General features: G+C 34.8%; 1 protein-coding gene across 50 annotated transcripts in view; it reads left to right on the forward strand.

Annotated features, from left to right (window-relative positions):
- Window positions 1-12236, forward strand: part of LOC109062978 (calcium/calmodulin-dependent protein kinase type II subunit beta) — a 62657-nt gene that overhangs the window by 31127 nt on the left and 19294 nt on the right. For 17 of the 50 annotated variants that reach the window (XM_042765487.1, XM_042765477.1, XM_042765481.1 and 14 more), the window contains exons 9-14: window positions 448-542; window positions 618-740; window positions 1019-1102; window positions 1223-1265; window positions 5165-5245; window positions 9652-9689. In XM_042765487.1, coding sequence (XP_042621421.1) covers window positions 448-542; window positions 618-740; window positions 1019-1102; window positions 1223-1265; window positions 5165-5245; window positions 9652-9689 — 464 coding nt within the window. The remainder of the gene's footprint in view (window positions 1-447; window positions 543-617; window positions 741-1018; window positions 1103-1222; window positions 1266-5164; window positions 5246-9651; window positions 9690-12236) is intronic. The other 33 variants (XM_042765499.1, XM_042765486.1, XM_042765496.1 and 30 more) reach the window with 3 other exon arrangements.

The raw sequence follows: 12236 nt of genomic DNA on the forward strand, positions 1-12236 counted from the left end.
ATTAGACTTCAAGTCAAGTGTGCTAAGCGATTTCAGCTGTTTTGATAACTTTTGCCATTTTAGTTTATATTTATAGTATGTTTCTCTATATAATTAAACAATACAATTGACATTTTTTATATATATTTATATTATTTATATGTTGTTTATTAAAATAGATTTATATTATTTTATAAATTATAAATTGTGGAAATTATATGAGATAAATTCTATAAAGAAATAAACTTGGACATCATTGAAAGTGTAGCTGTTTTGATAACATTTGGTATTTAAGTTTATATTTTTTATATAATAGAATTTTGTGTTTGTGTTTATGTATGCATGCATATGTTTCTTTTATATGTGCATTTATTATTACATTTATTATTGCATTTAAATGTCTGCTTTAGACACACAAAGAACGGCATGGAATCTGTTAGAAGTGAGACGTCTATAATGTGATTGCAGGAGTCATCCTGTATATTCTGCTGGTGGGATATCCTCCGTTTTGGGATGAAGACCAGCACAAACTCTACCAGCAGATCAAAGCCGGGGCTTATGACGTGAGTCCCCTTGTGATTTCACTCTTACAGCACAACTTGAGTCAAAATATAACCGTGTTCCCATGTTTCCTGTAGTTCCCCTCGCCAGAGTGGGACACGGTCACCCCTGAGGCCAAAAACCTCATCAATCAGATGTTGACCATCAATCCAGCCAAGAGAATCACGGCCCAGGAGGCTCTTAAACACCCGTGGGTCTGCGTAAGTATTACCAGCCCAAAATACCAACATACACTAGATCACATACACTTCAACAAGTCAAAATGAAAGGACGTTTGTGACCCATGATGATATGTTTCATGATAAAACAAAATGTTCACAATATAAAATGTGGCAGAGCTTCATTATTCCCCCCTTTCTTTTAAATATACCTGTTCACAATAAGTAAAAATGTAAATAGGATCGGTTTTAGTTTCATATTGACTTAGCATCAAAACAACACTATACTATCAATAATCTGATTCCTCTCTTTCCTGCAGCAACGCTCCACTGTGGCGTCCATGATGCACAGACAGGAAACAGTCGAGTGCCTGAAGAAGTTCAACGCAAGAAGGAAACTCAAGGTCTGCTGATGTCTCTTTTAAAAGTCGTTATACTTGCAACTGGAGTCATTTCATCTGTATGTGTCTGAAACCCACCGCTTGATGCATCTGTTCACGTTACCATCTTTTTCTTGCATTTAGGGTGCGATATTGACCACCATGCTGGTGTCGCGCAATTTCTCTGGTAAGTTCACGTCAAACTCTTTGCATAGACACTGTCTTGAAAGACAAATCAAAGATATGCTGAACTCTTTGACTTCTTGAGTAGAGTAATCAAAACCACCAATCATTAAATGAATCAGACTTTTATTCTAAAAGCATCAACACAAACTCTTAACAGTGATATTTTAGTATTATTCATGTACTATTAAAGTATTATAGCATTTATTTTTATATTTTCAGTTTTCATTTTTAAATTTGGTTTATAATTTAGTAATTTTAGTTTATGATTTAGTAATTTTGTGCTTTTGTCATTTTTATTGATTTTTGTTTTTATTTCTTTTTAGCTTTAATTTATTTTTATTTCAGTTATTATACTTAAGCTTTTTTAATTTAAATTTTCAAGTTTTTTTAAGTTTTAAGATTTTTTTTGTCTAATATTTACTTTTTCTTTTTTTCCTGTTTTGTTTTAATTACTGAAAACAATTTTTAATAGTTTTAGTTAACAACACTGACTCTCCATCATGTCATACCAAACCAGTATGGTTCTTTTTCTTCCATATAATGATGCAATTTCCATAAAATGCAAGTGAATGGTGACTGATTACAGAACTCCATAAAATTAGTCCATACAACTTTTGAAGCCAAACGATTGCTTTGTGTGAGAGTAAAAGCTTTTTTCCTAACACAAGCTATTATATGGATTCAAAAGACTTGAAATATAGTGCACAAGTCAAATGAAGTGCTGTTATGGTGCTTTTATTGTATTGTTATTGGACCTTGACAGATGATCACCATTCACTTTTTTAAAAAGAGCACATTCAGTATTCTGCGTGACATCTTCTGTGTTTGATGATGGGAAAGAAATCATACGGTTTGGTTCAGCATGAGGCTGAGCAAATGCTGACGGGGTTGTCATTTTTAGGTGAACTCTCTCTTTAAGTGATCTCAAAGCTAAATATTAATTCTATTAATAAATTCTGCTTTATGCTTTGAAGCATCAGACAAGAAATGTCACAGCTAAGGGAGCGATATGCTGTTTCTTATCGGACAGTTTGATTTTAAGAGCAGCTGGACATTCAGAGTGTCCTGACAGATTGATTCAGAGACGAGCGGTTCTATAGGAAGTGTGTGGTGTTTGTGAACAGCGGGCCGCGTACGGCTTGTCTGGAGGGAACAAGAATTCTGGATGTTTGCTCCTGTGCCAAACGCCACGTGTGAGAACTGGTGTTTATAATAACATGTGATTTATTTCTGCTGTATTGAAGCATCTGCTCTCTCACATCCCGACACACACACACACACACACACTCTCACTCGCTCGCACTTCAACAGCAGGCTGGTGGGCGGAAGCAACAGTGTTCCTGTTTGAGGAGCGTTTTAGATGTGCTCGTCAGCCGTCCTCTCTCTGCTCTCATTACTGTAATTACCTCGTCCCGCAGGGTGACTCAGTGGTAGAGGAGGCGTGGGAGTGTCCGAGCATCACTCCACGCACTTGCCCTCGTATGTCATTCCCTTATTCTTTATTAGGCCTCTTTTTTAAAAGGGACATTTTCTTTTTTCTTTTTGAAGTAATTTAATTTTTCATGACTATTTAATACCCTCTTCAACAATGCCCCATCCAAGTTAGGCATTCACACTTAAAATTTCTCAATGTAGTAATGTCTTTATTTTTATGTATTTATTTAGGTCATTTTGAAGGTGCCCTTTATGGGGTGTTTGGATAGGGGGAAAAAATGTATTATCAAAAAAGGACACACTTCAGTTGTCCGCCTTGGCTATTTCATGGTAGAAAACGTTTAAGTAGAGAAATTCACTATGATTAAAAAATAATAAAATAAATAAAAAATTTGAATTGCCTTTTTAAATCCATTATATTAAGATATTTACATCCTTTCATATTTTTATATATATTTTCTATCATTTTTATATTTGTATTTTATATTATAATACACAAAATATATTTTTATTTATTTATATAAAATAAAATAAATATATAAATTATATTATAAAGTTAAATATTAAAATTAAATATTATTTTTTTTTCTCTTCTCTACTATGAAATTGCCAAGTTCTGTTATTAAGACAGTTATAATCAACAAATATTCCTTGGTACCTATTTTTTGTTAAAGTAAAATACAGTTTTGAACTGTTTTGTTAGCATACGTCTTTAACTACACATCATATAAACATCCCTTAAGTAAAATACTCCAGTATTATTTTAGTAACCGCTCTGATGAATACAACTCATTAGACTGATTCAGACCAGTAACTCAGTGAGCCATTTGTTTGTGAATCTGAGAATATTGTTTGTGCTGTATGTTTGTTTGAATAGAGTAAATGTGGGTGAATGTTTTTGCAGATTGACCATTTTTTTAATTTAAGAAGAACAAGTAAATTCATGTTTTCTGCGATATAGCCCCTTTAATGTTTGATGAGAGCTTTTTTTCTGTTTGTCCTTTTTATCACCTATTCTATATTTTTTCCCCCTCTGTATTTCTGCTGCCTTCTCACAACATCAAAACTCCAACCCCCAAATAACTTTGCTCTGTTTTGCCATGGTGTAGATTGGCGCTGGCGAAAGCGGCGTGTTCCCCGCTGATAGGAGAAAGTGGCTTCCCGAGGAGAGCTTGACAAGAAAATGAGCCTTTTCTTTATTCCAGAGTGACAGGGGAAACCTTATTATATGATTATGCCACCTACTGTTATGGACTCTCAGAATCCCTCTCTGGTTGCAGACAGCGGCTTGTGTTTCTGGCTAACTCTCTCCATGCTAACAGACTGCTCTATCCTTTGGTTTCTCCCTCAATGTCTACAGCAGTGGTTCTCAACTGGTGGGCCATGACCTAAAATTTAATGCAATGTAAAAGGTTGGCGTTATTTTGGTTAAAATTCATGTCACTTGGTAGAAGTTAAAATTAGACAGGTTGCGTATCACCTGCTCTGAGTTTCACAGAAGAGTTGACAAAAACAACCAAATCCAACCCAGTTTAGTTTAGCAGGTTCACCAAAAACATTCTTTGTCATCTAAGGGGTTAATTCAGAGTTTCAAATTCAGAGTGAAAAGGCAGCTGAAAGAAAATATCTGACTATATTAATGCAAGTGAATCAATTGAATTTCTTTAATTAATAATTTATACAGGTTCACAAAGAGTTTAAAAGAAAACACGTGAGTTTAGCAGTTTTAAAATGTATATATATATAGATATAGATATATATAATTTCTTATGTGTAATGCAGTGTATATATATATATATATAAACTAAATATAACAAATATGAATCTTTGGTTTAAAAAAAATCCATGTTTCAAGACTGATTCATATGCATCAGCAGGATTTGTAATCGATGTCAAGTAGCATAGTCTCTCTGCAAGTGTACTGCTCTCACGATGAAATGGATACATAAACTAATTAATAAATATTAGTGTTTATCATCATTAAATATTCATACTGAGTGACTGATAGTCTTTGCCATGGAAAACATTTGTTTATTTACATTGAGTTTACAGGTTTAATGTTCTATGTTCTTTCATCTATTGTCAAGATCTGAGGTAAATTACCGTTGTTGCTTTTAGTATGGCTTTAAAGATCATGCAAAATGATATTCAAAATCACACTTTTAATATTAAATAAAGCACATGATCAGTACCTGAGATAATCATTGTCATAGTTTGTATGCTGTTGTTCCAGCGGCTGGGTAGGACAAAAAACATGGAAAAGATGCCTTTTATCGTGAATCGCGGTATAATGTCGTATGTGGTTAGGATGGTTAGGGTGTGAAACATGCTTGATGAAATAGGCCATAGATGTTTTCAGGACATTTTTGTGCACTAAACAATTTTGATGCTGTGTTGGCATACCAGTTGAGAACCAGTAGTCTACGGCACGATGGGCATATGTGTGTGTCTGTGTGTGTCTGGCAGTGGGCAGGCAGACCACGGCACCCGCCAGCGTCTCTGCGGCCGCCGCTGCAGCCGGTACCACCACCAGTCTGGTGGAACAAGGTAGCCCTCGTCCCTCACGTCTCACCCCATCCTCCATCCATCATCCTCTCTGCTCCATGTTCTACTTCTCATGATTCATATTCAGCATGGAGCTTGGAGCATGACACAGTTACAGCGGTCTCATGTTCAGCGCTGTAGACGCCGCTGGCTGACTTTGAGAATGGCCGTTAGATCTCCCTTTTCTCTTTATTTCTAGCTCTCTTTTTCCTCTCCATCTCTCTCTCTCTTGCGGTTTTCTTAAAGCCCCGTTCACACTGGCTGTGATATGCATCGCTGCAGGTCACCTTGTGCAGGTCGCTGCAGGTCACCAGCCGTATTGTTGATTGTGGAGTCGTTCAAACTGTTGTAATTGCAGCAGTGCATAATCCATCAAATCAAAAACAAGATTAATGATTATTAATGCATGAAACAAACTTCAACATTGTTAATAATATGAAATGTTTCTTAAGCAGCAAATCAGCATATTCAAATGATTTCTGAAGGATCATGTGACATTGAAGACTGGAGTAATGATGCTGGAAATCCAGCTTTACGTCACAGAAATAAATTACATTTTACAATATATTCAAACAGAAACCAGTTATTTTAAATTGTAAAAAGTATTTCACAATATTACTGTATGATAAATGGTGGAATTACTCGCTTCTATTAGTAATTGCTACTCTTATTTGCATTAAGTAAAAATAGCTTTTTTTCATCACTAAATATGGCCAGATCACATCGCAATTAGTTTCTACTGAAATCGTCAGATTTTAATAAAAAATAAATGACTTCTCCTCATTTTGCTGCAAATCATGATCAGTGTGAAAACACCCCACAAAATCATCTCTCCCCTGCTGGAAAAAAACAGGTCATATCAGTTTAAGGCAGTCAAGCTGGGGGTTTTCGAATGTGGTCACTGGCATGTTGTCAGGCTAAAGCGGTTACCAGTTCTAACCAGCTTGACCATAATCATCCACCAGATCAAAACCAGGCCCCACCAAACATATAAACAAGCAGATGTCATTTAATGTCAAGCTTAGGCCAATATAGTCTCTCTATGTTGATTATATGCAGGTCTAGTGTTGTTTAAACTGAACTTTCATGGTTTCTCATCTCACGTGGATATGAATAGAAGTGAATAGGGCACAAAGTCTAGTGTGACTGCAGATTTAGATAGAAAAAGACCATCTGCCACAGCTCATTTTGGTGTAATGTGATGTTTATGTGCAGGTAAATCTAAAATCGATGCTTCCTGAACATAAATAGCGCAGCAGACGGCCCATCAGATTCAAAGTGCCAATATCAGCAGCTGGTTTTAGTTGGATTTTCCGACAGGGTCCCTTTATTCTCTCTCTCTCTCTCTCTCTCTCTCTCTCCTTCTCCTTCTGTCTCTTCTTCTTTCTATTTGCACTCACTTTCTCTCTCCTCTACATCTCCGCTTGCTCCATCCATCCATCCATCCATCCTTCAGTGTTCTGCCTCTTTCTTCTCCCCTTGGGTTTCTTTTGTGTGTCAGATTTCTTAATTGTAGGTTTCTCTCTCTTTCTCTTGCCTGCCTGCTGATGACTGAACATTGCACGAGAGCACACGCATGTCTCCTGGCGCAGGAGAAGCCTGATGTGATCTGATCCGATCCGAGTGCATGTGTCTTAAACCTGTGTGTTCAGGAAAGGGGGTTCAATGTCCTTTCAGCACTAGATTCTAGGATTGTTTGCAGTGATCTGGCACTTGTACTCTTGGCTGATTCCAGCATGCATGCAGCAGGTTTTCAGTGATGATTGAATTAATATTATTAGCATATTTTGAGCTTAATGCCTGTGGACTCTTGTTGATTGCCACAGATTATTTTCTAGGTAGTCCATTCAAAAATACTCACTCCCATGTCATTCCAAACTGTATGACTCTTTCTTCTGTGGAACATAAAAGAGTTTTGGGTTCCATTGACTTCTATAGTATTTTTTTGTCCATACAATGGAAGTCAATGGGACCTGAAACTGAAAATGAAAAGCATTCTTCAAAATATCGTCTTTTGTGTTGAACAGAACAAAGAAATGCTTACATGTTTGGAACAACATGAGGTTGAGTAAATGATGACAGAATATACATTTTTGGGTAAACTATACCATTATTTTCTGTAACCACATTTTGTAACCATTTATTCACATTGAGGGTAAACTTTTTTTGTAGCAAAATCAACAGCATGCTTCAAATACGATCCACGAACATTAAAATAAATATAGCCTCCAATATTCCTTAAGTAAGGCACTTTCATTTCAGTCCAAGACTAGTCTAGTCTGTTTATACTTGTGTGAGATTTTGATTGATAATTATTATAACGCATTGGACAGCAGTGCTTCTGTAACACTTGTGACCTGGTTTACCCATAGTGCACTGCTTCACAATGTTAAATTAATTCCTAGCGGTCAGAATTTTTCTGAAAGTTTTGTAGATTCTTTTTTTTATTCCCCACAGATGCCTGTCTCTGCATTTCTCCTCCGTGCCTTTGCAGTGTTTTGTGTGTGTGTCTCAGGTGTTTTAGGTGAATCAAGTTTGTTGCCACCTCTAGGTGTCACTACAATTGTGTCATGGAGGAAAAGGCTTGAAAATGGCACAAGATGATGATTTGAAAAATAAAACCAAAGAGGGAACATAATCTTTGTTATACATCAGTTAAGAAACACACATTTGAACCCCCTGCCCTCGTCCAGACAAACACACTCCAGATGAAGCCGTGCTGATCTCTGTCTCTTAATCTATTCTTTCTTAATCTTTCCTTCTCTCCATTCTTCTCTGCCTCTAACATTTGTGTCAAGGTAAGATTCTCTCTCTTTTTCTCTCTTTCTCAATCCTTCCTGCACACAACACCTTGCCCTTATCTGCACGGATGAATAAAGTCAGGGGACTTTAACGCATAGAAACGCTAAGAATATTTCTTTCTGTGTTGCCATTGCAGAGAAGATTTAAAGTTCATATAGTATTTGCAGGCTTCATTTCATTTGAGAAGTTGTCTTGGACGGTTTTTATTCACTTTGACAAACATCAACATTCTCATTTGTGGCAAGAAAATGCAGCATTGTGCAGGTCCTTGCCGCCACATGAACAGAATATTTGAATGTATCCTGCTTTAACTGCAGTGTGTGTGTGTTTGTGGCTTTGTTCAGCTAAATCTGACACAACCTGCCTTTTGGAGGTAGAAAAAAAATATTTATAAATAAAGTGACTAATATACACTACCGTTAAAATGTTTGTGGTTAGTTGTTTTTTTAAAATAAATTAATACTTTCTTTCAGCAAGCATGCATTAAATTAAATTAAAATAAACGTAAATATTGTATAATATATTTTTATCTTATTCTGAGCATAAAGCTCATGTAATTTTGCTAGGTCTATGCTTAAAAACAAAGGAAAAAAAACAGAATACTTTAACTAATGCAGTTTGACTTTTTAAGTAAATTGATTTGTTTTATGGATATTTACTAGTTATGAATTTGTTTTATATGAAAATAACAGAAATCTTAATCATAGAAATAATTTAAAAATATTTCAAAATATATTTTCAAATAAAAGGCAATTATTTAAAACTGTAATAATCGTGTAAATGTTTTTCAATCCTAAAAATGGGGTGGGAGGGGGGATTAGGGACAGAATTAGGGTTTAGGTTAGTTTAACACTAGTTTTTAACTTTTTCAAAAAAGAATCCATATTTTTGTCTTGATTTGATGTAAAATAAATAAATAAATAAATAAATAAAACATTAAACATTCTTAATAACTATACATGAAGACCTGTTTCCATATATATTTATTTTATTTACATTTTTATCCTGCTTTAAGCATAAAACAATTTTGTAATTTTTTGTAATTTTGTTTGATTTATGCTTAAAACAAAACAAAAATCAAAATTATCTTAATATCTAATGCAATTTGGCTCTTCAAGTAAATTGACCTTGCTTTATGGATATTTATTAGCTATTAATTTGCATCATATAAAAACAACAGAAGTCTATGCTATATCTCAATTTAGCTAAGTAACCGTGTGTGTGTGTGTGTGTGTGTGTGTTTGCACTCTTCTGCATGTGTACCAGCATTGCGTGTGCATGGCAGTCACTAACCCCTCACTCCTGGACGAGAAGTTTCGATTTCAATCATATTTCATGATTAATTCTACCAGGTTTCAGTGTGGGCCACACCGTGCATACGCCAAAACGCACCATGCTCCTGTGGTGATGCGTGTGCGGACATGCACTCCGCATGTAGTGTTTAAGACAGCTGTAATCCTCTGGATGTGGGGCGGGAGGGATTTCCCCAGCTGTCTCGGATGGTTATGTGACATGTTTGGCCGAGCACCATTATTGCTCCGGTAATGTTGACTGTTGCTCCCATCCCAACGTGCTGATGTTTGCGTTTCCTCTCTCCCCGTCTGCAGCAGCCAAGAGCCTGCTCAACAGGAAGGCCGATGTCAAGGTAAGACCCCTCTAATTCCTTTTTCTTCCTCCCTTTCTCATACCTTCTTCTCTTTCTGTTCACATTCGCCAAGCACAGTTTCTGATAGAGGAGAGATTCCTGAACATTTCTTGTCCTTTGTTGGAAGTTCTGGTGTCCACTGTGTGTCTGATCTGAAGCAGATCTGTGTGTTTGCGTTTGCAGTGTTTGTCTCCATGTTCTGTCCTTTCTAGCAGTGTGTGTTTGTGTGTATTCTGTGAGATTAGATTCATTGGTTCTTCACTAAGTAAGCTGGTGGTGGGCGGTATAGTAATCTTATTTCATAACATGATAATATTATATTACAGACACAATGTATATCACAGTATAGCCATTTTTCCCGAAATTCAATACAAAAATGTTTTATGTATTATATAACTACTTACTAATACCTATTTTTGGATTATTCAGTGAATAAAATGGTTTACAAGGAATCTAATTTGTTTTTTTGCAACTCAGTGAATGGAGTTTTTTAAAAGATTATGAAACCATTTAAACCAGTAATGCATTTAAATATGATTGGATGAGCCATACATGGTGTAAAATAACCTTTTTAGGAACAACTGTGACTATTTGTGATGCTGCAACCAGTGTTATTTTAGTATAATTTATAGTCTGTCATTGCATTTATAAATAATTGAATGAGTTAGATTTTATATTTATTTTTAATTTAAAAGCTATCATAGTATTTATTTTATTTTTATTTTTTTATTTTTATATTTTAGTTTAAATTTTAGTAATTTTATGTGCTTTTGTCATTCATATTTGTTTTTGTCTTTCTAAATATTTATATTTAGGGTTTTTTAAATTGTAGTACTTTGACTTTAACTTATTTTATTTTTAATTTTTAATTTTCATTTAATAGTCTTTTAGTTTCTGTTAAGTTTAGTTTATTTTTTGTTTTAGTTTTAGAAATTTACAGTTACATTAAATTAATTCCTCAATTTTATTCAGTATTACCTTTCCTTTAAAAAATATTTTTGCTTATATTTTATTTCAGTTTAAGTTTTAGTAATTTTAGTACTTCAGCTTTTTCAGTTAGACTACAATACATACAATTTTTTCTCTTTTTCAAACCCATTACTAAAACAATTACACAAATCAGATTTTTTACAAATTGCACCACAGTGTTACTAATGTAGATTTTTTTACAAATTGCACCACAGTTTAGCAAAATTTTTACTACTTCACCCATTCCTTCCATTACTGCGTCACACCGCCCAGCCCTAGTATAAGCTTGTGCGCTTTCTTTAATTTCTGATCTGCATCTTATCTGATTATTATCTCTGTATAGTTTTCCCATAGTGGCTCAGTCATTGCAATCAGAACATTCCGGCACTCGGTTCCGCCCGGTGTGTGCCACGCGGCATCAGGTGAACGCGCACAGATGTTGACCTCCGACCCATAATGAGCTGTTAGAGAGAGTGCACTTGCAGGTTCATTTGTTCTGATAACATATAATCCTCTCAGACAGACAGACAGAGAGTAAAAAGGTCGGCTTTCACCTCTGTTGCACCGCAGAATTAGAAATGAAACTGTGACTGCTCTCTATTAGGGATTGGATATGGAGTCTAATCTAGAGAATAATCCCCTCCACTCTGAGTATTAATCATACGTTAAGTAATCTTTTAGCGTGCAGGTTTTTATGAGGTCGACGCTAAAAAGCACTCCAAGGAAAATCCTGCAACTCTGTCCTGCGCTGATGCCGCGTTTCTAACATTTAGTTCTGAATAAATGCGGATGTTTCCAAGTCTCAAAGACGATGCTTTAAATTTGTGCAGCAGAGTGATCTCGCTTCACAGCCTCTTCAGATTTCTTTCACTTTCTAGCCATCAATTTTAATTTTTAGGAAGTTTTACTACTTTTGTAACTTCATAGAAAGATTAAAAAATCTGATATGATAAGTAGAAGTACTTTACCATATAGAAAGATTAAAAAAATCTGATAACTTTCATATTGAAAGATTAAAAACACCAATATCTGCATATGCATACTGCAAAAGTTGTGGGGCTGGTAAGAAATGTTTAAATTGCACACAAAACACTCAAATATGTGGCATTGATATACATACTTTTTTGTTAAATTTTTAATCATTTTTGTTTCCCCGGTTGGTAGTTATTTGTTATTTTGTATATACACACACATACACACACACATATATATTATATATATATATATATATATATACTATATATATATATATATATATATATATACACACACACAAATAATTTTTTTTTTATTGATAATAGTTTTTCCAGTTTATTTCAGTACATCAATTTAAACTGAATTCAAATTTGAAATGTTGCCTTGGCCACTAACTGAAATAATTTATTTGAAATAGAAATATTTTGTAACATTATAAATACATTTACTGTCACTTTTGATCAGTTTAATGCCTTTCTGCTGAGTAGAAGTATGCATTTCTTTAAAAAAAAAAAAATCTTATTGACCCCAGAGTTTTGAACAGTAGTTTAGTGACCAATATGCATTCATATTGTATTTTCTCTCAGTATCTGACTGCGGTTG

The sequence above is a fragment of the Cyprinus carpio genome, chromosome A10 (genome assembly GCF_018340385.1).
Source record: "Cyprinus carpio isolate SPL01 chromosome A10, ASM1834038v1, whole genome shotgun sequence".
NCBI classification, from domain to species: domain Eukaryota; kingdom Metazoa; phylum Chordata; class Actinopteri; order Cypriniformes; family Cyprinidae; genus Cyprinus; species Cyprinus carpio.